Source organism: Amblyomma mixtum, chromosome 2 (assembly GCF_055824585.1).
Source record: "Amblyomma mixtum isolate Tamu chromosome 2, ASM5582458v1, whole genome shotgun sequence".
In the NCBI taxonomy this organism is placed as follows: domain Eukaryota; kingdom Metazoa; phylum Arthropoda; class Arachnida; order Ixodida; family Ixodidae; genus Amblyomma; species Amblyomma mixtum.
The window spans coordinates 17,286,341-17,311,997 of record NC_143013.1 but is presented as its reverse complement, the minus strand read 5'-3'; the positions used below and the strand labels follow the sequence as shown (position 1 = coordinate 17,311,997).

The following is a 25,657-nucleotide window of genomic DNA, read 5'->3' as shown; positions in this document are numbered from 1 at the left end:
GGTGCACCACTTCCTACAAGGAGACACACAGGCTGCATCTTCCATGCAGGTGAAGATAGTGGACGACAAAAACAACATCGTACCTACGGGTACCCGCGGAGAGCTGTGCGCCCGGGGCTACCTCGTCTTCCTCGAGTACTACAGTGAGCCCGACAGGACCAAGGAGGTTGTGCGCGATAAGTGGTACCACACGGGGTAAGCATCGTTCAGTCATTGCTAGAAATAAAAAAATAAATGCCCGTACACATTCGAAATGCGCATTAGTCCCCACTGGTTGCCTCCGGAAGTCCATGTATCTTATCGAGGGTACGTTGTTGTTAGCCTTTCAAAAGATGGCACATAGCAACACTGGGGGATCGGTCAAGAATCGAGAGGCATAGGTTGCTATACACCTGTACATAATAAAGGGAAAAGAAACGCACGCGGGAGAGCAACACCACTAATTCTACTTCAAGTAGGGCAGGGACTGGAAAGGGATAAGAGTTTGGATGAAAAAGAGAAAAAAAGAAGATTAATTAAGACAAAATGTAATAATGCATCTTCTTCGCTTACGGCTTCTTTCTCGTCTTCACATTCCACTTTTTCGTATCTGGAGTGTTAGCCCTGGGCGGGCCGAGTGACGGGAGTTGAGACTCCATGGTTTGAAGAACATGAAAGAGCCCCTTTAATCACAAGAGACGTGGATATTCATAGGAGAGATAATTTAATGCACATACGCGTTAGATGAGGACATAGAAGAAGCTGAATTTAGCTAAATTAGAAACAAATTAAAACTAAACAAAACAACAGTATCATTATACCTGTGCTGTCATGTATATAGTATACAGTCGGAACCAGTGATCAGGTGAGGGCAAACCAGCTCGAATAGAGGGTCCTGCGGCAGTTCATATTTGGGAGGAGGCCAGAAAAAATGCGTCATAATAGCTGGCTCCGCCCTCCTTGTCTCCGTCACCGTCTCTTTTCTCAGAGACCGAGGGATCGTCTCAGAAAATTTTACAGACGATCAATGCTCTTGATGCGGCAAAGTATGCGTTAGCATTGCTGTTCCCTCCCCTGGCAGAGCAGCCGCTACCGCTGATTGGTTCAGATCGTGCGAGTGGGTGGCGTGATCCATTCGACCAATCGCCGTGTGACAGCCGTAATCCCTTTCCACTCTCCGCAACCCCCCGTTTCTTATCGGCTACCGCGGCGTCCCTCTTGCCACCCGTCGCCTCTAACCCTCTCTTCTTCTTCCCTCCTTCCTCCTCACCTCGTTGTCTTTTGCCATCCGAGGCTTCAGACGCCAACGTCGGACAGTATTTTGCGATAATGAGCGTTCTAATGCTAACACATTAGAGATTATTCGATAACCCTCATAATGGGCTAATGAAGACGTACTCTACTGAAAAAGGCTGTATGATGAAGTAATTAACAGCATACAGGCTTTGTCGTACAAATGTGCAATTGATATGTTATCGTATGACATTTGTATGAAAAATGTATAATTCTTTACCAATGATGGACACCTGTATGATAATTGAACGGTATTTGTATGACAACCTATGTGAGGTTACTGCATCATACGGCTTTTTTCAGTAGGGGGGGTGCTCGTAATTTTTATCTAGGTAGGCTTATCCCTGGACCGATCGTCATCTAGGTCAGCTAAGTAGTGCCGGCACGAAAGTGTGTGCACTGAAAAGTGGGCAGAAAGTACGTGAAAACAGGGCGTGCATGACCTGGAATGCATTTTTGCATTTAAGCGCAAAAAGGGGTCTCAGACCGGAAACAACGTTTCTACATGGTTGCCCTTGGCCTGTTCCCGTTACCGTGAAACAGATGCGCAAAGTTCCTAAAATGCACTGTAGGGGGCACTGGGGCTCCATTTTAGTTCAAGGATTGTCGCAGTGAACCCCATTTTCTGTGTCCTTGTACTCTTTACGCGTTGTGGGCCGCCGTCATGAGAGGTGGCTGATTTCATTCACCTATTGATGCTATGCCTGCTGTTTTCTCGATTCCGTACAAAACTGTTCTACAGCCAGATAGCCCGAAACATTGAAAAAAGCCTTGAAAAAATCTGTGCTCTGATGACTTCCAAATGCACGAAAAGGAAAATTTTTGTCAGCAAGAGGAAGACGCAGTAACTGTCGCACTTTCGGTGAACTGTTGAACGGCGTCATGAGGGAAAAATGGAGGAAGGAGGGAAAGAAGGCAGAGAAAATTAGACGAATTTGCTCTCCACAGCCTCGTTTCACTCAGATGTTTCGTTGACCTATTGATGCGAAGGCATTAAATTTCCAGGATCGAAAGTGACGTCACCAGTACGGAAGTGACATTTGTACGTTTCAATGTATCTTGATTGCATCTGTGTTGGCACCTGTAGACACCTTCGGGAGAACCTCTAATCACCAGTTAGATGATCCGAAGAGATGTTCGGTTATGTGCATACGGGCGGCGTGTAGGTGTCCGCATAACAACCATGAAAGAATGACACGAAACTCGATCCTCTATGATGGACAAAGTTTTATGGGTGCAGTAAAACACTGCGATGCGTATTTTATTCCCACAGTGTGTAAAAGAACAAACAGAAGAACCTTGCTTAACGTGCAGTATCATCAGCTTAAAAAGAAAACTGCAAAGGAAAAGAAAAAATTGTGGATGCTGACTCAGTTGGTTAAGTTGAAACTAAAATTAGTTCACGTTTCCATGAGTAGGTCTGCCTGTGATCATTTTCTGTTCCGTGCATTTGCGCATTTGTATGTTTTTTTTTTGCTGTTGTTGTTGGTCACCATCGAATCGTTTACATCTGCGCTATTCGCTGTTGCCTTTTTCACGATAGCGTTATCCGCTTTGCGCTGTCTTCTTTGCGCTCTTTGTTCTGCTTGCTGGGTGCCTTGTTCGTCAAGCGCCTGGTCTCTGCCGCACCCCTTCTTGCAACCCCGTGAGAGGGCCCTTCTTCGTTGCGTCACCACACTGGGCATATATTCAAGAGTATCCACTTAAGGCTTTTAAAGGCCTCATCTTCTGTATACATACTCTGTGGGTTCGTCTATCAGGAGCGCCCATTACGAACCTATGTTGAGGTAGATAGTGATGTTTGTCTGCTGTAACGATCATGCAGGGACGAGGCGATCATGACCGATGATGGCCACGTGATCATCAGCGGTCGCATCAAGGACATGATCTGCCGCGGAGGCGAGAACGTTTACCCGCCCGAAGTGGAGGAGTTCCTCTACACGCACCCAGACATCGAAGAGGTTCAGGTACCGGTGGCGACGTCGCGAACGGGCACACAAAACTTTCTGATGTCACGAAAACTTGTGAACACGTAAAACAGCCTTTCTTTTCCTTACGTTCTTTGTACATAGGTTGTCGGTGTCCCCGACAAAAGGCTTGGAGAAGAAATCTGCGCCTGGGTCAAGTTGAAAGAGGGAAAAAGGCTGACCGAAGAAGAAATCAAAACATTCTGCGATGGAAAGGTATTTTGCATGACGGCTTTTCTTAAAGCTGCCATTTTCCAACATGGAGTGCTTGGTGGTGTTGTCACAGTTTTTATGCGAAGCATACTAGCCGCACAACCGAGCTCTTCCTTGCTGCGCCGCGCGCGGCCGCGTAGCTACCACTTGACCTACATCGGCGCACCACGTGATATGACGTCACAACAGCTGTGAAAGCTGGGGCGCAACTCGTGCGCTCGCTTGCGGACGCGCAGCCTCCGCCGGCGGTATGCTTCGCATCCTAGGCTTAACCATAAGCTAAGCCAGGCCATTTATTTCTCCAGTGAACACTTCTCACGTGAGCTCAAAATGTGCCGCGTTACACCATGTGCTAATGAAGATTCCGAACACCACTTTCGGAACGGCTGGCTAGGTTGTTTAACACGGAGCATTGGACGACTAGGTCATGGAAATACTCTCTAGAATAGTTGCCTTTAATAGGAACACTACAGCAACGACGTAATATGAAAGGCGGCTACGTTTTCTTTCCATTTGCGTTAGAGGGCGCTCAGCTGATCACCGCAAACATTGTTTGCTTCCAAATCCACTCCTACACAAAATCGATAGCTAGGAAATCGAACTTAGGAAGTGTAGGGTTCAAATCACTGTTGGTTTTTGCGATTGGTAAAACGCAGCATTGCCTGGTGTCCGGCGGTCTAATAAGCGTTCAGCTGCATAAGGAACTTTGCTGTTGTTTTTTGTGGTGTCTTTTATTTGCATTATCTGTTCAAAAGCGCTTTTTATTAGAGATACCCAGAGACACTCTTGTTAGTTTCACAGTTCTGTTTATTGGATGTGTGACGTCGTTAATTCTTGTTTCCTTTTTTTTTCAGATCAGCTATTTCAAGACGCCAAAGTATGTTCTGTTTGTCGACTCGTTTCCGAAGACTCTTTCTGGCAAAATCCAGAAGTTCAAGATCAGGGAGCAGAGTCGGAAATTGTTAAACCTGTGAACACTCCATGTGCATATGCTATATCGATCTCAAGACTATACCGCATGGAAGCGAATGACTTCAGGCGAAATGATACGCTAATGATTCTAACGTTACTTTGATGGTATTGCTGCTTTGACTTGGAGGAAAAAGATGGGTTTCAATTTAGTGTGTTCGCTGCAGGATGCACTCGTTTTACGAGCACGTTAAACGGTCGTAAATGTGAATGGTTATGCTGGCGGCGAACTCTTCGGCGTACGAGAACTATTTACGTTTGCGCATTGTGTAGTAAATTATCTGGAAGACGCGGACTGGCGAAGGGCATGTGGTGGGGTATAGCGAATTAAGCCTGTTCTAACGGCGTTTAGGAGAATAGATAACTAGGGATGAAAAACAAGACCGAAGACGTGCAGAGAATTAGATGAAGTGATGGCGTCAGGAAATAGTAACTATAAGGTTCGGGAAGGACAATGGAGACTGTGGTCTTCACTCGGCTCAATACCATGACGATTATTGTGTCAGCGCTTGCGGAGCGGATGTCTCCTTTCGTCAGAGCAAAGTAGTCTGGAAGACGGCGCATGCCCAGACGTGCTGCATTTGTGGCGTTGAATAAATCTATTTTGGTGCTTTTGTCCGCCTGTTTGGACGTTCTTGAGTTGACGTTATCAAAGACAGCATGCTGCCGCAAGCAACATCACTTGTCTGTAGTGCTGCAAGAATCGTACTTTTTGGTGAGGGAGGCTCCTGATCAGTAGTGCTTGTTTAATATACAACATAATGAAAGTGGTGTGCTATGAATAACCACAATAACGTCGTAGCAGGTATGATGCCAGAGTTATCCATTTCGGCCAGGGAGCATTTTCAGCGGTTTGGTCGGTTGGCGTCGTCAGGCAGCCGTACAGATTTATTACGTCAAGTAGTGCGTGGTTCATCAGCGCGCCGTCACTCATTCAGTATAGCGCGCTGTGGCACAGATCGGTCGCCCAAATCGGTACTTTCGAGAACTTTGCGAACGTTGCGGCGAACGCAAGTGCAAGGGAATACTAAGAGAAGATCCAGAGTTGCACGCCCATAAAGCGGAGCCAAAGCTTCACCGGAGGGAGGATCGTGATGCAGAGAGGATCAAACAATGCACGCCCAACAAGTGCACGCCCTCGGTGCGGCAGTCGGCGGACTCTCGACGCAGGCGAAGTAGGAAGATGCCATTGGGGCGTTTGTTCGTCAATTGATCGTCAACCCGTTTCGCTTTGCGTGTTGGGTCAGCGACAGACTCTCAAAGATGCTGCTGATTCGAACGACAGCAGAAAGCTTAATCACCATATTCACTAGTGACGTCATAGGGAGGCCACGTTAAGCTATCAGCTAGCGCGGCAGTTGGCCGAGTCTTTGAAGGTCACCAGGTAATCTTTTTAACACGTGCATTGGAACGTATGGAGCCCGCGAAGAAAACACGTTTAAGTGTCAGTAACAGCTCTGGTGTGCTCAAAGGCATGGGTTTAGGATATCGCTGGGTTGCGACTATTCGGATTGTATACGCACATTCACCATCCAATGAAAGCGGAAGAAAAATATAATGAAGATGATTGCTACACATTTGTGACGGTCAAGCCGCGGGGAATACCGCGCGATGATGGTTTTGGTGATGATCATGCTATCGTGCCTTTGGAAATAAGAGGAGACAAGTTCTGTTCCCTTAATGAAAACAACAAGGAAGTTGGAGAAAAACTAAAGCAAGAAAAAAGAACAAGGTAAGTGATAACAAGAAAACAACTGCAGTCAGACAACTGTTTTCGTACGGAGCACCGTGGCGTGTGTCAAAATGGTGACGATAATAGTATCAATGGTTTTGCGCTTTGAATCTGACAGGAACCGTTTGTGTGGCACGTGGCCACAGAAGAAGAGCACACAATAGTTCTCACTTTCTGCACAGCCCATCTGCAGTTTTTGTCAAAAGTATGCAGCCTAAGGGGTCTGCTTCTGAGACCCGCAGCGCGGCTCCTCTTGCAAATTCAGAGACCTTAATCTCACGAAGGCGGTAGTAACTTCAAACCTCAAACCTCCCAAGCATAGTACTATCAAAAGTCCTAAAGAGCCGCTTTACATAGCTTGAAAGCAAGCCCAGTAGGCTGTATATTTTTGACAATGACTGTGCATACACTTATGCACACGCACACGCACAACAGAAATGCAAGTTGTACACAAATAAAGGAAGCAGCGACGTGCGCCATGTTGTTGTTGCCTTAGTGGCATCGTACACATCCACGACGGGGGATAGGCCAGGGTTTAGTGAGGAGAGCCAAAATAAGGTAAATAGGAGCCAAGCTAATGATTTAACTTTGATTGCCATGGTTACTCATTTGTGGCAGAAATAAGACACCGGTGGGTGCTGTTTGTTATTTTACTTTAAATATTTTTGTGTAGTTTTTTATCGATAAACTTTTTCAAAATTCACGCTTGGCGCTAATATGTTGTCGTAATCGCCTATGGGAATTTCCTTGTTTATGCCACTACACCTTGGCCAATCCCCCCTCCCCCCATCCCACCTGCGGGTATGTGCCATGTTTTAAGAAGAAGAAGAAGTAGAAGAAGCGCGTGCCTTGCTCGAGCACCGTCTACTGTTCTTGTCTGGGGCAGTGTCAGTGGACGCCATTACGTGCTGCCCCGTCTTCAGGTTCCGGCGTTCTGCGCGAAAACACAGGTGCCTTCCAGTTGCTCACTGCGTCGTCTCTTGACATGCCAAGCACGCTCATTCTAGCGTCCGACAGCATGGTGCTGCTAAACCGCGGCACGAAGCGCATCAGCGCGATACTGAACAAGAGAGGCTACTGGATCGGCATCTCGGCGTTGACAGCCGCCGTCTTTGTCCTGCTGGGTGTCATCGCGCTGCCGCAGCTGGAAGCATTCTTCGCGCCGATGCGGCTCGCCGTGAACGTCACCGACGACTTACAAGCCGAGGAGCAGCGGGCGAATTGGAGCGACTCCATCGGAGAAGAAATGGCTTCTTTGGCTGCAAAGTCACGCCCCCAGCCCCGCCCCTACGTCTGCAGCACGACCGCCTGTGTCAGAGAAGGCCAGAAGGTTCTCAAGGCCGTCGACAACACGACGAGCCCATGCGACGATTTCTATCAGTATGCCTGCGCCAACTGGATGGCATTCAACAAACCCGGCCCCAAAGATGCCAGAGCATCCGTGGACGACCGCCTTCTCTACAGCTACGCGGAGTTAATGGCTCGTGTCCTTACTAAGAAGCACAGTGTCGTGCCGTCGGTAAAGGTCCTCTTCGACAACTGCGTCAACCCTACCGAGGAACTCTTTGAACACATCCGCAGCGTCTATTTCTACCTGCTCGGGTTTCAAGACTGGCCCTACCTCAGCACCAGCTCTTCGCGAATCGGGGCGGACGAAGTGTCTTCCAAGATGGGCGACCTCCACCGCCACTTGGGCATCGACAGCCTCTTTCATTTCTCACTCGTCGAAGAGTTCGAGAACAATGGCACGCTCTCTCCAGTAGTCGGAGAGCCCCGTCTGCTCATCGGCAAGCTGCAGGGCCCTTTAAGGGACTACCGCTTTCTCAGCGACGCCTTTGCAGCTCTGATGCAGTCAATGGGCAAGTTCGCCGACACCGACGTCGCTCAGTTGGAACTGGACCTCGCCCAGAGGAAGGCTTCGCACACGCACGATTGCATGCTCTTTCCCAAGCACTGCGGCGCTATGAGCCTGTCCAACCTGCCCGGCAGTAGGATTTTCAACTGGCGCATCTTGATGGATCGGGCCTTTGGTGATCGCATTTTATCTCTCGCCGGGCATAAGGTCAAGTTGACCAGTTTGGAGTACCTTTCCAGCTTTGCAAACCAGGGAGCGCTGCCGCGAAAGGCAGACGTGCTTAATTACATCGTGTTCCGTGTCGCCATGGCTCTCTCGCCGTTCATCAAGGACGTTGAGCTGCGGCACAAACTGGCCTCCATCGCATACGCCGACCAACCAGAATTCGCGAAGCACCTGCCCACAACCCATTACTGCGTCAGGCTACTAGATCGCATGGAGCCGTACGTTCCGATGATACTGGCCTACAGCGGCTCTGTCAAACTCCTCGGCTACGAGACTCTCAGGGACCTGCTGCTGAAGCGCCTCAACAACAGCTTCTATGAGTTCGTCCGCAACGATTCCCGCTTTTTTGGCGCTTTCAAGGAGAGCTTGCTGAGGAAACTTCGAGCCCTTTCCTGGGAGCCGCTAGTTCCGCGCAGCTTCTTCGATAAGGCGTTTCGCAACAAGTACTTCAGCAACATGTACAGCAGCAACCCTACGGCGCCGCTAAATGCGTTTTTCTATTACTGGTTGAAGAACGCCATGATGAGGAGAAACTGGCTCTCGTCAGACTGGTACAGGCAGTACAAGACGGGCTGGAAGGGAGGCTTTCTGCGGGCGTACCCGTCTCTGGAGGCACCATACAAGAATCTGGAGATACCACTCCCCGTGTTCGACTTTGTGATGTCCAGTCACGACTCGATCCAGCTCTTGCACGTGCCCAGAGTCGCCAGTCGCGTCTATCGCAGCCTGTACCGATTTATATATTACTGGGCGTACACATTCTATTTTCACACAACGGCTACGGACCCAGTGTCTGTTTTGGAGAACATCCGAGGCTGCCTGCAGCTCGACTATGCGTCCTTGAAGCCCCCGTTTTCCAATACCACGTTGAACAGCGAGCAGACTTCGCTGTCGGACCTGTTCGACGTTTTGGCTATTCCTGCGGCATTCGGTGCTTTCCTCGCCGAAGCTTTACAAGGCTCTAGCGCTTTTCGGCTGGCTGGAGCGCTGTCATATACCCACGAACAGCTATTTTTCCTGTATTACGCCTTTGGACACTGCGAAAACAATAACCCTGACTTTCTCGCCAAATGGATGAGCCAAGGCTCGGATAGTCCCGCTTGGTACAGGGTCAACGGGCCACTCCGTCACTTCAAACCATTTGCAAACGCTTTCAACTGTCCAGAAGGGAGCTTTATGAACCCTGTCAAGAAGTGCATCCACTCGTGATTCTAATTAACTTCCTGCTACGAATAAACATCTTAATATGTTGTGCAGAGTATGCACAATGACGTTGGCTGGGTACTTAATTCCTTGTTGTTATTGGCCTCTTCAGACATGGCATGTACCCACGAGAGGGTACTGGCCAGGTTGTGGAGATGAATACCATCATGTGCTCTTCTTCTCTTAGGTGTCCAACACCTACATTTTTTTCTAGTGGTTTTCGCTGCTTTAAATTCTGAGAGGGCAAACCAACTATACTCAGAAACTGCAATCGTCTGTTAATCATGCTAGTTAGTCCTAATGTGTGCTTACCATGCGCCAGTGGATATGCCTTTTTCAAAGGAAGGAGCAACATTGAGGATTATAATGCATTTTTTTTATAGTGAAATTGTTCGTTTCCGTTCTCGACAAACTCGAACGTTGTCCGGGAACCACTGACAACCGGAGGGAGAGTATGATGACGGATAGGGAGAACGTGCGACCTGGTCAATCGCAATGCTAGAGGTACATCAGTGATGTCCCATTCGGAGAATTTTACCTTCTTTAGGGATCTTAGGGGTAAATTTGGCGAAAAGAAAATTTTTACGAAGCTTCAGGGAATTTTAAGAATCGAAATTGACTCACCTTTTCCAAATTTACAGTTTTCAAGCTGCATGATATAGGGAGAAAGGGGCTGAAATAGGGATTTCTGGGTATAGTTCAGGGAACTTTCAGTTACGGCACGGAACATCACCGACTCTGTTCCTGCAAGATGTCGGGAAAGGACATTACCAGTGCTCACGTGATCAGCCAGATGATTGTGTGTGAACTGCGGCGCGCGTTAACTCAGGAATTTGCCCGCCGGAGTTGCAATCAGAGCTTATTTCGCCGGCGTTTTCCAGTTCTCCCAAGCTCACATACACCAGCTTCAAGGTGAGCAGTTACCGCGAATTCGCATTTCCACCCTCACTGCTCTCTGCGCATGCTCGGCGTTGCTATAGCAACGGAGAGTACGACGCCTCTCAGCCTCACCGGTTTTAAGCGGCAGTATTTTGTGCAGTGACGTTTTTTCGTGATAGTGTTGTGTCCATTCATAGTGTGATCGCGCTTCCATACTATGGGATCTCGTGTGTCCAAAGAGCTGTTGTGGAAAAAGGTTTTACTGCGAAAGCAGTAATCGCAGATTATACTTATTCTTAATTAACTCTTATTACACGCTATAAACCCGGATTTCATCAAATGAAAATGCAAATTTTGCGGGGAGAACGCAGATCAGTACCATATGGCACGGGCCTGCCAATTAAAAAAACCAAGTGATTGATACAACTCAGCCAACGCGGGAGGGGTGGGAGGTGGCACTGTCTAGCTCGGACGAAGAACGTTAACGTCAGCTTATCGAACGATCAAGGGCAGCAGCTTACGCCAATGGAGTCCTTCCCAGACTAAGGACCCCGCCCTTCTCTTCCCCGACCTCTAACTGTGCTGCAATAAATATTTTCATCATCTCCCTTCCCTCACGGCGCGGTTGAGGTGTCCACCACGATGTGAGACAGTTACTGCGCCATTTTCTTTCCTCTAAACCCGCAATTTTTTTTCCTCCGCCAGCCCCACCCACTCGACCCCTCCGCCGAGTGCCGATGCGCGCGGGAGTTCCCCGATGAGGGGGCGGAGCTTCCTGACCCCTCTGAAAGTGCACTTAGATAGTATTTAGTTGATACTAAAAGGGAGGGCGGTTTGTTTATTTGCACAGCTGGTCAAAATTTGTTATGCAGTGGATATACCTAGCTTCTGATCCTGTGCACTGCCTGTGTACTTTATTTTAATTATTTTTATGCCCTGTACGTGCTATGTACCTATGCACACTCCTCTACTAGGGCCCCTACCGCACCTAGATCTATTGATGGTTTTTAGAGACCAAAAAATTGTCCGCTTAAGCTAACATGTGCGTCTACTCTAGTCTGCATATTTTCTTAAGTATAAGGAATTTTTGTGAGCTACTACTTTTCTTCCAGCATTCGGACAGATTTTAGGGCAATGCCGCAGCCACTAATTAAAAACTACAGGGAATATTTACTACATTCGAATCGGAGCGAAAACACGGATTTGTGCTACGTAGAAGACGACGGTGAGCAGGCAGTGCCGTGGGACGGAGCAGATGGAAGTTAATGAAGACGACGCTCTCCAATGCATTGCGCGAGAGTGTGGTTCTTGGCCGATCCCTCAGTGTGGGTACGTGCCACCTTTTCAAAGTTTTTCAAAGGTTTCAAAGGTTTCTGTTTTTCATGGTTTGGCCTATAACTCAGCTGAAGGTCAAATTTACACGGTCTGCGATTGAAGCCCGAGGTCCCGTAGTGAAACTTTCGCTTCGAAAGACCGAAACCGAAAGCTTGATTAGTCAAGTTGAGTCCAAGTCAACTGATCCAAGTTGAAACTGGCTTTCGTGCTTCGAACATATGAAATCCGATACGAATCCGGTCAGCTGTTCTTGTGAAAATGTGAAAACTGCCGCACAGCCTAGGATTCTGATCTCCAGCTGACGGAAGTCCATCAAAATTGCATAGAATCTCTCAAGTTAAAAGTTGGTGTGAGTTACAATTTGTCTCTTATGTTCATTTGACTCATTTTGCAGAAAAATGCAGAGCTGCTCGGGCTACGCTTCTCTGGGAAGAAGGTTTCTTTTTCTACCTGTTGATATATAACAAGCAGGTGGCGCTACCTGCGAGGTAATGCAGTGCGTCTGTTTGGTGCGTGTAATGCGTAGCGTACGCTCGTAACGCTGGCTCTTCTTCTTCTCCTCGCAACGCTTTTAATGAGATTTACTTTTTTCCCCTCTCAAAATGTTGGGTGCTCGAAACGCTTCCTGGTTGGCCACGCACGGGCTTTCCCGGCTCTATCAGGTACTGTTGATAAGACTTCGAAACCCTCTTTAATCTGTGCCCTGTGTCGGTTTACTATTGCATTTGTCCACGCTTCGTGCGGAAACACGCGAGCTGCGCAGAGACTCTGTCCCTACGTTTGGCGAGTATTACAGGTAAGGATCGTCTTTCGCGATCCCGTGCCGCGCTGCATCCCGAGTTGGAAGTGCACTTGCGGTCGTCCGAAACCTGATCACGCTTCGTGGGTTGTTGCTTTCGACGCCCGTTCGCTGCGTCAGCATGTTTTGCTGGGGGCGACGTGTATGCACAGAATGGTGGTGGAAAAAAAAGAATACATATGCACGGCTGAGCACAACTTGTCACCCTTTTAAGGAGCTTGCATCGTGTCTTGTTGCGATGCTGCGAACTGCCTGCGGCACGTGTATGACTTGTAAGCGAAACCGCCTTGCTCGATGTGGCTTGGTTGTTTGTCGCTTTCGTTTTGCTTTAATTAATTACAATTTGTTGTTTTTGTTGTTGCGCAGCATGTCGAGAGCCGAGAGCCAAAGGGAACACGTTCCTAAGTTTCTGACACCACCTGCGACACCTAAAAGGGTCGTTGCGTACCAAGAGAAGCTGAAACAAACCTTCAACCCAAGCTTATTTTTGCAAAATTTCAACTTTCCAATACCGTTTCGGAGAAAACCAAAACCCAAGGTAAGCTTATTTACTGTACAGTAATGGATGTGTGCTATATTATGTTTGGTAGTTCTAAGGCGAAAAAACAAAAAGTGTGTTCAAGGCACCTGATCTTTGCATTTCAAACACATGTATAGAGTCTAAATGCTTGCAGTGCCACTGGTATTCAATAACTTTCACACGTTACTGAATGCTACAAGTCACAAGGCCAGCGGACAGTCTATTTTTTTGTTTACTGTCGAACTTGACAATGATGAGGTTTCGCTGGTGTTTTAAATCTGAGCCTTGAAAACTTGGTGCTTGCATTGATTGTGTATGTGTGTTCAATGCTGATTTTCAGGCAAGGGAAGACACCACAGTCTTTCCTACTCCGTACAAGACTCTGTACCACCCGAGGGCGGCCAGACACCAAGCGTTTCGAAGGTCCGAGTTCATCGAGCTTGCCAACTTTGGAGTTGTTGAAATTGACCCTACGGAAAGTGGCGTGGGCCACGATTTTGAACCGGTGGTGTTTAAAAACCCAACGTGGTGTGATCTGTGTGGTGACTTTGTGTGGGGAGCCTGCAGCTTGCAACAGGGGCTTCAGTGCCAGAGTAAGTGACCAATTAATTGTTTGACGAAGCAGCTTTCAAATCACGAGCTCTTTGAGTTTGAACTTTTGCTTTTAGAGTTACTCGCGGCTAAGCATCCTCGCTTGAGCATTGAATGGATTCTTATTTAAACTTGTTTTGAGTTGGTGAAAATTGAAGGAAAGCTTCATTTCTTCATTTGTGAGCAATTTTAGTGGTAACTGAACAAGGTGACTTGTCAAAACAGAAACTTGATTGGTGCGGTCACTAAAGAGTGGAAGGTCACAAACTGATGTTTAGAAGCATTGCGTGTGTTGGCTACCAAAAGGTTTAACTTGATCCACAGCTATTGGTACTAGTCTTTGTGCATTTTCTTCTAATAATAACGCTTTTGACCCCTTACGCGTTCATGATGACCTCAGCTCATCATGAGCAATCGCCACTTTTTCGCTCACCTCGTCATGGGCATTTTTCTACTGTCTAAACGGCTTTTAATGAACTGTGCTTGTCAAATGGTGTTTTTACATTTAAAACATAGATGGCAGCGCCTGTTCTTCCATTCGTGCTTTTATTAAGCGAGAGTTTTCACAGTAGATGGCAGAAAGTATTCCTTTTGCTTTCCCTTTTAGCATGACACTTTCTCACGCTTTCAAACACGGCATCATCTGTGGGGCATTATAAATGTGTGGAAAAGTGTTATTTGATGGATGGTGAAAGCACGAGCAATGAAGATATTGACTTCCGAGTTTTATTCTTGAAGTGAAGAATATAGCGACAATACTCCAGTAGTTTGGAGGGAATCAGTGGACAAATAGTGCGTTTTGTGTATTGCTACTCTAAACCAATCCTGAAGTTCCATGAGTGGAGAGTACATAATGGCTAGTAAAACATTATTCTCTGTAGTAAAATGTTTTCGCATATATGTTTGTTTTTTTAAATGTGTTGTTGAAGCATAAAAAAATGAGCCATTTTGGTACCTTTTTTTTTTATTAATGAACCCCTAAGGGGTTAAAAAGGATATTTATTGTCTCGGGGCATAATGGGAGGTGATTCACATTGTAAAGTTTTTAGTCAACCAATTGCTCAGTGGTGATTACACCTTCAAATCTATTCTACATCTTGGCAGCATTGCATGCTGTTACTCTTCGAAAACTGCTTTTTATGTACAAACGCTTCTTTTTCCTTGCCTTTTCAGACTGCAATTTTACTTGCCACCTAAGGTGTCGAAGCCTTGTTGCATTGGACTGTAAAGGCAAGGGAGAAATGGAGACTGCCGACTTAAGTGGTCAGAAGAAGGACGAAAAGAATGAGGAAAATGTGAGGTTTATTACATGAATATTCTTGGCATCTTTTGGGTGAATGTCAGGATACAGTGGAGCCCACTTGTAACAAACCTGATGGTTGCGAGGATATCGTTCGTTTTCTTCTGAGGTTCGTAGTCAGTGGACTTCGCATGTTATATTTGTATATTGCGTATATATGTAGATACATGCATGCATACATACATAAGTGTATACAAGATACAATACAAAATGAACAAAGCATAGGTGTTAATGACATTCAATGGCAGCCAAAAATTGCGGAAGTGCAAATGAACGAATTTCGCCAGGTATGAAGTTCCAGCTTTCGATGGTACTTGGGAAGAAACTGTATTTATTCGTATCAGTGCGTGCGTAAAGTGGAGAAATATTTAAGCCGTGATGGCGTCTAGGGGATAATGGAGTAAAAATTTGGACAGTATAAGTCCTTTATGCGCATCTGCTTATTCAAATTATACTCTTTTACGGCACTCTCCTAGCTGTCCAGCACAGTCACATGCTTCTCGCCGATTCCCTTGCCACCAACAAGCTTGCTTAGGGACACAATTATCTAATCGCAGTGGAAGTGCTCACGGTAGCAGATGGCAGGACGGCCGCCTCGTCATCATTTTCATCAGATTCCTTGTGGTGCAAAAGTTGTACTTTGCGTACTGTTATTTTCGTCATTGATGGCTTACCGATGTCGGCGTCGTCATCCGCACCAACGAAGTTGTGCCAGGTGACATCAGGTCGGGCCAGCTCCGCATTCATGACGCGTTGCCACAAATCGACATGCCTCCTGTAGCTTGGGTGTTTGACAGCGTCCTCCATTGTCCGTGGAATCGTAAACTCTTCTCTACGGAGGTAATTTTGGATGTACTCTGCAGTGGTGCCTGGTCTGTCAATTGCGGTCAGTCTTTGCTGGTGACGCACCGTTGGCAGGGCACCTTGAGCCCATGAGTTATGCCCATGTCAAGTTACCGGTCTTGCTTGTCGGGTTCAGTGGTAGCAGAGCGTAGTCACTGCTGCGAGGGAAGGCAGCATAGGTGTGATATGTGTGGTTATCGAGCACGAGAAGGACCTTCCTATTTTTTTTCGCTATGTCATTCATGGTCGAACTCATCAAGCCACTCGGCGAACAAGTCGCCTGTAATCCCCATGTCTTCTCAGAACTTATGCCGAGTAGAACACTCATCTAATATAAAACAAGGTCACGCATCATTCTGCCTGTGGCTTACGAGAACATAGCTTCCAAAGCACTCTGCCATGCGGTCTTTCCGATGACAAACGGTGACCATTGGTGTCTGCTGTTCACGCTCATGCACATGTGGCCACTAATGCTAAGCTTACTGTGCTTTCTACCAGTGCTAGGCGTTGCCTTTCAAGGCATGCATTTTTGACGGCCACATCTGGGAAGAACTTTTGTCAGCATCCTATACATCCTATATTTCTTATTTAAATTTATTGTTTTTGCTTTTTTGGGCTGCCACGTTATTTCTGTGGGAAAGGGGGAGAAGGTGACATCAAGGCTATGGACGCTCTTCGCTCCAGTGCGAAGCGGTGATTTTCAACTGCAGGGCAAAGTTTATAGCTCCTCCTCGTTCGCTGTAACTGAGTTGTGCAGCTGCTGTTATAAGTGGGCTTGACTGTACTTACAGTGGTAGTTTTTAAGTGCATCACTCGGCAGATAAAAATGAGGTGGGAGGGCTCCTGTAACTAGAGATGTTTATCTAGTCATAGAGCTGCAGAGTTTAAGGGGACAGTTAAGCCATGTGAAGCTTGTTACAATCATACTACCACTATTGCAGTCGCTTTCAAACTATGAGCATGTATTTTCAAGGCATGTTTTCTGAGGGCTGTGCATTATGGATGTGAGTATAATTAACGATGCTTAGTTACTGAGCTTTGCTTCTTCTATGCTTTATCACAGTCACTCAGCCCCTGCATTTTTGGCAAATTTTCACTTGCGGCTTCGTGCAAAACTCTGTATCAATGGTGTGCTGCAGTGTGGTGTCGTAACTTAAAACTGAGTAGTCCCGTTGTGCATCTTAGTTGCCCTATGATTTATTACAAGCGCACAAAATCACTACGAATTTAGGTGTCCATAGTGTTCCTCATAACATTGTGGCAACATTGTTGTTGAGCCTCCATCTTTTATGCAGCAGGTGCAGGGTTTGATCCGCCCCTTCCACAACCTGAAGAGTTTGACTGGTACCCACCAGTTTCTCAGAGGGTGGATTCTTTTCCCTAGTCTGGAGTTCCTCTTATGTAGAGTCAGGTGCATGGTCTGTGTAAATTGGCGTAAATGACACCACCTCATGCAGACCAAACACGTTAGCCTGGCACTATTTGGCTAAGCTGCCCTTGTGTCTTCAAAAATCGGATCACTGTTAGTAGTGCTGACCATCATCTCACTAGGAGATGCAATGCTGGGAGAACAAGCAAATAAGAGAAGGTGATAAAGCCAGAGGTGGTAGCATCTTGACATATGTCAGTCTGTTTCATGTTACATTTGAATGGTAACTTCTGAATTTCTTAGGTTATCATATTTGTCATGTTTTGTTTACATATGACTCACCTGGTAAGCTATTTGCGTTATGGGAGTTTAAATTTGAGCTGCATATACTCTGCACTTTAGAGAATGGATGCTAAAGGATTGTGAGTTTCTTGCAAACGTGCAACTACGTATAACATTTGTTATTCTTTGTAGCAGTGTTACACTAATCGCCGTGCCTTTTAAACTATATGCTTCTCTAATGGTGTGTTTTTGCCATCCCTTCTGGGAACAGGGCCGTGTCTCACCTTTATTTCTCGAGGACCTGCCCAAGGACGAACTTTTGTCACGAATAGAATCCTACAATCACCAAGAACCAGGGCTTGACATGGTTCTGGTAAGGGAACACATTGATGAAACTGTATCAATAAATTTTTCATTGCCATTTGTCGGTGAGCAGAAGCCAGCGTTTTATCTTTTGCTAGTGAACTGCCATGGTTACCTTGATCTATGAAATGTAGTAGCAGCCATGCAGAGCACCCAGCTCGGGTGCAGGTTGCAATCGGTTTTTATTATGATACTACCGGTAACACACTGATTTTCTGACAAGTACGACTGAGTGCTGGCCTTCGTGGGCTCTGACTGGAACTGCGGGCATAGTATTGCCCAGCAGAGATTTCACTTTAAGCTAATCCGCTATAAACATGTGAAAAGGGAACAACCTTGGGCGTTTCAGTTCTGCACATTAAAATAACGAATTTTTTAAAACCTCATCAGCTTAGCCAAAGCCATCATCTTAAAAGACTTCCTGAAGTAGTTTGTCTACTTCAGGAGCTTTCAGAACAAGCACGCCCCCTAAGGACTTGATGTTGAGGTCTCTACTGCACGCAGTACTTACTGGCACACATACAATTATTTTTTCTCTATTGAAGCCTGGGCTTGCGTATTTGTTGTGGAGACCAAGGGCCGTGTTTCATTGGCCCATATGGCAGCTCATTAATTTAGCTGGCTGAATCAGTTGAACAGTCGCACTGAACTGTTCGCGCTGAACAATCCGATTATGATGAGCTCACAGTGAACATGGGAAAAACCTCTTGTGAAAATGGAGGAAAAAAGCATAGCAAAGGCTGCGCAATTACCAAGTGCAGTGATGTGCAAAAAAATGTATATATGGTTCACCAATGAAACTTTTGAAAAATAAAAATGCAGCAATACATACCGTAGGTTGTCATTTCATGCCATGTAGCCGCTAACAAGATGTTGTAAACATGCACAGCTTTGTTTCACATCTGGCGATCATAGAAAAGAAGAAAAGCTACTGGTATTAGTTGACAACTGAGGCAGGCAGCATGATTGAGCATGGGCCGTGGTAAGCAAATAAAAACAAACTTCATGGAGTTTTTTATCACACTTTGGCTGTGAGTGATTGTAATGGTTGGGGGTGCTACATTTTCCTTGTGATTACTTTCTTAATGTCTTCTCGTTTGCACTTTCACTCATGATAACAAAATGGAATCCGTCTACTGAAACAAAATGAACGAGAACATGCGCTAATGTGTGCTGTAATGTTATAAAACCACTGTGTGGCTAGATTGAGTACTTAACTCGAATTTGGCACACACCTAATATATAGCTGTTGGTGAAAACTAAATCTTGAAGGCCTTCCCCCCTTCCTCAGAAATCACACACATGTTGCATGCTTATTTGGCTATTTTTAGCAGCGTCAGTTTTCGTTACTTCTTTGTCTTCTTTGTTGATACTGTCAGCCCTGTTGAAGGGCCATTACAGGAGTGGAAACATAGCACAAAACAAGCAGTTCCAACAAATCTGATAGGGCCAACACGCAGTACATGCATAATAACTGATTACACTAGACAACAGAAGTATATGTGGTAATAAATATAAATTAACTACTGATTACCCTGAATGTACGCAGTTGATACAGTACATTGTAGAAAAAAAAAAAAAGAATAGTGCCAAACTCAAGCATACTTAAATACATGTATGAAGGATAACAATATACACAGATACAAATAACAAAAGAAATGTGCAAATTGGTTAGTACACAGCACTCCTAGAATATATACCAATGTGTAAATTAATCGAAAAAGCATTTAGGGAAGAAGAATGAACTAGTGAATCAGGAAGCATGTTCTATTCCTTTATTATTCTGGGAAAGAAGCTAGACATAAATGCACAGTGACAGGTAACCGGAAGTGTAATATACGTGCTGTGGCAGTGTCTAGAGGATTCTCTAGTAAGAATATCAAAATAGTTGCTCCTGAAAATGAGGAGGGCATACAGGGAGCTGATATTCGTGAGTGCCAAGTGCTAAACTGCAGCTTTGTTCTGTTCATTTCTCGTGACTGCAGCAAGAAGATGGGTCTGTGCGGGGCTTTGTGCGAGTTCGCATGAACCTGATGCGCCCCATCAATGTGGTGGCAGGAACGAGGCCTCCGTCCATTTACAACATCCTCAAAGATGAAGACAGTGATCGCAAGACACTTACCTCCTTTTACCTACCCAGGGACACCATAAAAGCTCTTCACATTACTAGGTGAGTGCAGGCTGTGTTTGAAGCAATACAGGCACCGAAGTTGGGTTGTATGTTCTTTGTTTGACATGCACAAGACATTGATAATAAATGCAAATTGCCATGTGGAATTCACCTGTGCCCAATAAATAATTTATAATTGAATTTCTGCTTCCAATTGCTTTAGTTTCAACAACTAAATGGCTGCTGTGACATCAGAATTGAGGTGGTAATGTAGTATGTGAAGTTTTATACCCTGAATCAAAATATGGGCTGCGTAAGAGATACCTTAGTGGAGGGCTGTGGATTAATTTCGATCACCTGAGCATCTTTAATGGGCACTGATATTGCACAGCGCACGTGCTCCTTTTCCATTTCGCCTTTATCGAAATGCAGCCATCAATGTCAGCATTATGAAGAAAATGGTAATATAATCCTAAAACGGATTTTACATTGAGATTAAAGTGAAAAATTCAAACAGTAGAATACATGCACTTCGTTCATCAGCATAATTTTTCGTTACAAAAGCAAAAAAAGAAGTTAATAAATATTATAGAACTGCTCTTGACTGAAACCTTTTATCATGTATTTATTGCACTTTTTGTCACTCTGCTGCAATGAGTTCTTGCAAACAAAGGCGAATTTAGACATAATGAATAGAATTGCTGTATTCTGTTGCTGGCCTAATGGTTTTAGCTCCGATCCTGTACTGTGGGTTCTGTGTTTATAGGTCTTGGTCGCAAAAAGAATTCTCCCAAACTACTGGCCTTTTGCACTCAAACATGGACCACAAGGTAGCTAGTGTTGGTTGTTGTTTTTTGATAAGTAATTTAGGTAACATTGGAACTTGCCTGGATTTTCCAGAATCGGCGGAAAACTGCAGCTGCGACAGAGTTTTAGCCGAGGTGAACAGAGCAGCCGATTTGACAGGCTGCTGCACCTAGCGAATTACGAGGCCCACCACCGCTTCAAGCCGGGACATTGTTGTCTCACAGTTGGCCAGATGGCGCAGCCTGTCAAATCAGCTGCTCCGCTCACCATGACAAAAATCCTGCCGCAGCTGACTGCAGTTTTTCGCCAATTCAAGAAAATCCAGGCAAGTTATGATGTTATATTACTTATCAAAAAACAGATCATCTTAAGCTACCTTGTGGTCGGTGTTTGGGTGCAAATAGCCCAGTTATTTGAGCAGGAGAATTTTGTTAGTACCCGGACCGATAAATGCGGAACTCGCAGTGTGTGAGAAGGTAGCTACCGGTTTTGTGATGAGTGCAAGCTTTTCCCGGGCTTGGTGCTTGTCTTTGGGGCTAAATGTTTGAAAGAATGGGTCTCTTGCCCAACCTCGAGCAGAACAAAACACTTCAGCCATGGCACTGTTTGTCCAAGTTGCCCTTGTGCCATTGAAAATCAAATCATCATCATCATCATCGTCACAAGTGCTGCAACAAGCACAGTTTGCACTAGTTGGGTCCCTGCGGTGCATACCTTATAGTGCAAAGAAATATGTGGGTGAGAATTCCCGAGCAGATTCAGCTACAAGGCATTTGCATCCAAGTGCTCTGATGGTGTGAATTGCATGTCTTCTGTGCAGTGAGTATTCTGTACGAGAGCTGATAGTGGCCCTCCTGAAGAAGTTCAAAGTAGCAGACAATCCTCGTAAGTTTGCGCTTTACGAGAGCTGCGTCGATGAAAGCACCGGTGAAGGTGGGTCGTTTTCTCTGGCTATATCTCGTTCTGGTGTGCAGTGCCTGCTTTGTTCTTGCAGAAGTGCTGTAAGCACAAATTAACAGCTATAAATCATACATTTTCAACCTTGGATTTTGAAACTGCTCTCCGCCCGAAAGGGGTACAGAAATTTTAGACGAGCTCCGAGAGGTTGAAGGTATCAAACTTGCAGATAAAGCTTGCGAAGTTTTTTTTGTGCTAGCTTTTGAAATGCTGACATTATCAACAAATAAAACTGCGATGGTGTTCATGCTTGTCTTTAGCGCACAGTGCGAGGTAGGGTGCCATTTGATGATGCCAATAATGGTGGCGGTAGATTTCCAGCGCAGTAAAGCCTACTCAAAAGCAGAAAACAAATGCCACCAAAGACGGAGTTCTTGGAGCGCGTTTTATCCAATCCTACCCTATCCTTATCCTATCCTAATCCTAATCCCACCCTACCCTAATCCTACCCTAATCCCATCCTAATCCTATCCATAATCCTAATCCTGTCCTAATCCTATCCTATCCTTGTTCATCTCTCTTTGGTGGCAAATTTTGTCCATGTCCATCCAGGCTGCCCTTTAGGACCTGCAGAAGTGCATTAGGTGCTGCTTAAACGAGGTTCAAAAATCCTCATTTCCTGTTGCTTATAAGTGTTGGTTCATGATGTTGTCAATGTGAGTTGCGCCAAAAACGCAGGGTTTTAAATTATTGCCTACAATGACGACAGTGTCAACAAGGGGAAGCTTTGGGCCAGTTGGTCAGACATGTTGGGGAGGAGGGATAACCGCAAACTTGACAGGACTGAAGATCGAGAAGAGGACAGGACAAGTGGTGTAGAGGACAGTGTGTAGGCAGATATGGGCAGCATCACGAAGGGGATTGTTGAAACATTAAAGGGACACTGAGGAGAAATTGAAGTTCGCTTGTATCAACAGAATACCAGCTCCTGATTACAAAAACGCCACTAATACTGATAACAAAGCTCTTGTAACGTAGAAAAGAGCAAGAACCAAAATACAGGTATCGCCGCCACAGGCCAAACTCGCAAGTACAAGCGTGATGACGTCATAGGACAAAGCAGTGTTGCTAGAACCAATGGTTCTAGCAACTCTAGGACCCGATAAGCCACGAATCACTGAGGCGCTGCCAATGCACGCGCAAATCTCCTTGACGTCGCCAGATGGCGCCACGTGCCCGGCAGCTACGCGCGCCTGAAGCATCGGGAGCAATCAGCGCCTGCTCGCCGGCGGCAGGCGGGCTCCCGGTATTCCGCTAGTGGTAACAAGGTACACGGTATGCTAAAGGTGTCTATTTGCGAGAACTTCTCTGACGACTTCGAGAACAAGATCCATCGTAACGCTGGCAAAACGCCAGTGCAAACGTAAGCGAAGCGACTGTAGCGACGACCGCACTAGCCGATAGATGCCTTCAACGTGCGGCCGGCGGTAGCTTTCTTTTCGGCTGCTGCTGGGCCGCTATGCTGGTGCCAGAAATCACGGAGTCTGCGTTACTTCATGTTCACGTCATGTTTCTCGTCACTTAGTCCTGTGTCGTCATAGGAGAATCGCAAGTTTGAATCAGAGCGGCGGGAAAAACTTTTTCAACTTCGAATCCAAATTTCTTGGAAATAAATGCATCTTTCGCTGCCGGCCAAGTGGCAACAAAGCCATGAAATGCCGAACTATTGGATTTTCCTACAAAAAAAATATCAATAGTGCTCTCCTCACTGTCCCTTTAAGCAGTGGCATTGTAGAAGCTACCCAGCTGTGAATGCAAGAATTGCCAACTGTGAATGCAAGAATTGCCAACTGTGAATGCAAGAATTGCCGTGATGGTGCCAGATTGGGACATGTGCTGGCAAGGTGGGCGCCTGCCGCCTTGGGACAAATCAGTGTGTGCGCACTGATGGTGTGAAAGTCTCTGCCACCCTGTTCTGGAAGGGGGACATTGTTTGTTTATGGCAGCAGAACATGGGTCAGCACTCATGCATTTGTGCAGTGGGGCAGCCTAGGCATTGCACAGATTACACTGCTACCTTTTTAAATGTAGCGCATAGACACTTGGCATGATTTACCTTCAAGCCTCATTGATTCAAATCCTTTTAATTTCCTTGAACAGTAAAAAAATAGAGCACTGCGGCCTTCCTTTAATTGCTGCAAGTTTTGAGCTGCTGAAAGAGTTGATATTTGTTGATCACACTTGTGCGCAAATGCTGTTATTAATGACATTCACACAATTTGAAATGTTGAGTTTCTAGAATAGCAATGATTGTACTATATTTTGTTTGTGGAATTTGCTTTGGTGCAAGAGCTAATCTTTTCTTTTCTGGTTTTTTAGTGAAACTTAGGAAACTTCAGGATTCCGACAAGCCCCTTTGGCTAGCACTAGATTGGAATAGTCGAACAAGACAGTTTGTTCTTCAAGAAAACGATAATAGTGATATTGAGGTAAGGGTGCAATTCTTGTTATTTATTTTGTGTTTGTATTTCCTGTCAAAGCTACCAAATGACAGAACGTGTTTGCTGTAAAAGCAACCTAGGGGATCCGTAAGGCTGTAGCAGTCAGCAAATCACCATTGAGGACTCCACCGTAGTGGAGAATTTCATGTCAAGAATGGTCACTTACAGAGTTTTGATGTAAAGGAAAGTTCTGTTGCGTTCGCCTCAAATGCAACTGTTGTTGATTGAAACTTGGTGCAGTTGATATCGGGAAAGTTTGTATAGGGTCCAAAGAAGTTGGCCTGCTGTCAGAGACTTGCAGTTTTAATCCATTCTTCAGCAAACTGCGATATCCGTCTCATGGCTCTCCTATGCCTGTTGCTTCCATTGTTTGACTATGTTTGAAAAAAAAGAGAAAGTGGCCATGCTGGATGTTATTGAAAGAAAACTTTTTATGAAGGGAGCTTCATTATGTGGCACAGCATGATAAAGCTACTGCTCTTCCAATTGCCTCAAGCTGCTCAGAGCCAGTGACATGCTGGTTGCATTTTGTAGCTAGAAATGCAGCCATCCTCTCAAGGTTTGTGCGTGCCGTCTGTTGCAGGTTTCTGCTGCTGATCATTTAAAGGCACCCTGATTAATGATTGGCCCCTTTAAATTATGCCCAGTGGTTTTTATTGCTGCTGCTGCCATTGCTAACTACTGTGCTCAAAGCTTGTACTTGACCATAGTAAGTGCTGCTAGCACACATTCTTCCACAGTGACCTCTTTTCATATGTGATGCTATTTGGTCAGCTGCTGGAACTTGCATGTCTGCACATATTTGTACTTGGATCAGAAGTAATGACATCATAGTACACGTTCTGCATTGACCCATGCTCTAAAGTGTGTCATACTTGTTGTAGTGCGGGCTTTTTGGATTAGCTTACACGGCAAGATTTCAGGAGCCGATTTTGTGATGAGACAGTTCTTTGTAGAATGTGTGCCACGTGTCACATTAAACTGGCAAATGCCTCGGGCAGAACATAATCACATTAAGAATTTAGCACCTTGATGGGTCTAGAAATGTGACAGTGATTAGTCTGGAGTCTCAAAGGACAGTGGCTAGGCTCAGAAATGGCATGGTTTCTCTCGTTTCTCGTGCTGACAGCCTTTTGATATTTTTTGATGGTGTACACTTTGCGCACACTACGGTATGCACTGTGTCAGTACTGTTGATCATGTGTCCTGTTTATCTTTGCCCTGTGTTGCACTACCAGTATTCTTCACACTTGTAGGGCAGGAACCTGCGCAGCACTGACCATTTCCGTCCTTTTTTACCTTTTTCCATCTCAAAAGTGGGAAGACTTTGCAATACCAGAGCTGCAGAACTTTTTGAAGATCCTAGAACTTGAAGAAGAAGAGTACCTGACCCAGCTGAAGTTGAAGTACGACCTCGTGCGATCCAAAATACAAGAGGCAATGGATTCTTTTTCAAAGCACGAAGCAACTGGGGATTTCCGGGCTCAAGCTCTTGAAAGCCAAACACCTGAGGCTGTTGCCCCCGAGCAACCGGGGAGCACCTCAAGCTCTTGATTTTGGCATCGAAGCTAGGGACGTTGCTAGGGACGTTGCCGGTGTAGTTTTTTGTTATGTGTAGCAGGCCA

At 45.7% G+C, this 25,657-nt stretch overlaps 3 protein-coding genes across 6 annotated transcripts in view; all 3 read left to right on the top strand.

Moving 5' to 3' along the window:
- LOC149358544 (medium-chain acyl-CoA ligase ACSF2, mitochondrial-like) overlaps positions 1–5,039 on the top strand; it is a 31,285-nt gene extending 26,246 nt beyond the window's left edge. For all 3 annotated transcript variants that reach the window (XM_089570640.1, XM_089570639.1, XM_089570638.1), the window contains 4 exons: positions 50–195; positions 3,098–3,239; positions 3,345–3,455; positions 4,307–5,039. In XM_089570640.1, coding sequence (XP_089426766.1) covers positions 50–195; positions 3,098–3,239; positions 3,345–3,455; positions 4,307–4,426 — 519 coding nt within the window. In that variant the 3' untranslated portion in view covers positions 4,427–5,039. The remainder of the gene's footprint in view (positions 1–49; positions 196–3,097; positions 3,240–3,344; positions 3,456–4,306) is intronic.
- A 2,004-nt stretch (positions 5,040–7,043) lies between these two features.
- On the top strand, positions 7,044–10,346 carry LOC149358543 (neprilysin-2-like). The gene has a single exon (XM_089570634.1). The coding sequence runs from the start codon at positions 7,139–7,141 to the stop codon at positions 9,440–9,442; it is 2,304 nt and encodes a 767-aa protein (XP_089426760.1). The 5' UTR covers positions 7,044–7,138; the 3' UTR covers positions 9,443–10,346.
- A 1,775-nt stretch (positions 10,347–12,121) lies between these two features.
- On the top strand, positions 12,122–25,607 carry LOC149358542 (ras association domain-containing protein 1-like). Of its 2 annotated transcripts, none has more exons than XM_089570636.1 (9): positions 12,122–12,312; positions 12,816–12,987; positions 13,310–13,562; positions 14,734–14,855; positions 17,626–17,727; positions 19,703–19,887; positions 21,455–21,567; positions 23,911–24,020; positions 25,350–25,607. In XM_089570636.1, the coding sequence occupies exons 2-9, from the start codon at positions 12,817–12,819 to the stop codon at positions 25,584–25,586; spliced, it is 1,293 nt and encodes a 430-aa protein (XP_089426762.1). In that variant the 5' UTR covers positions 12,122–12,312; position 12,816; the 3' UTR covers positions 25,587–25,607. The 2 variants fall into 2 exon arrangements, with proteins under 2 accessions (XP_089426762.1, XP_089426761.1); XM_089570635.1 differs by having other exon boundaries at positions 12,122–12,446.
- Positions 25,608–25,657: the final 50 nt, after the last annotated feature.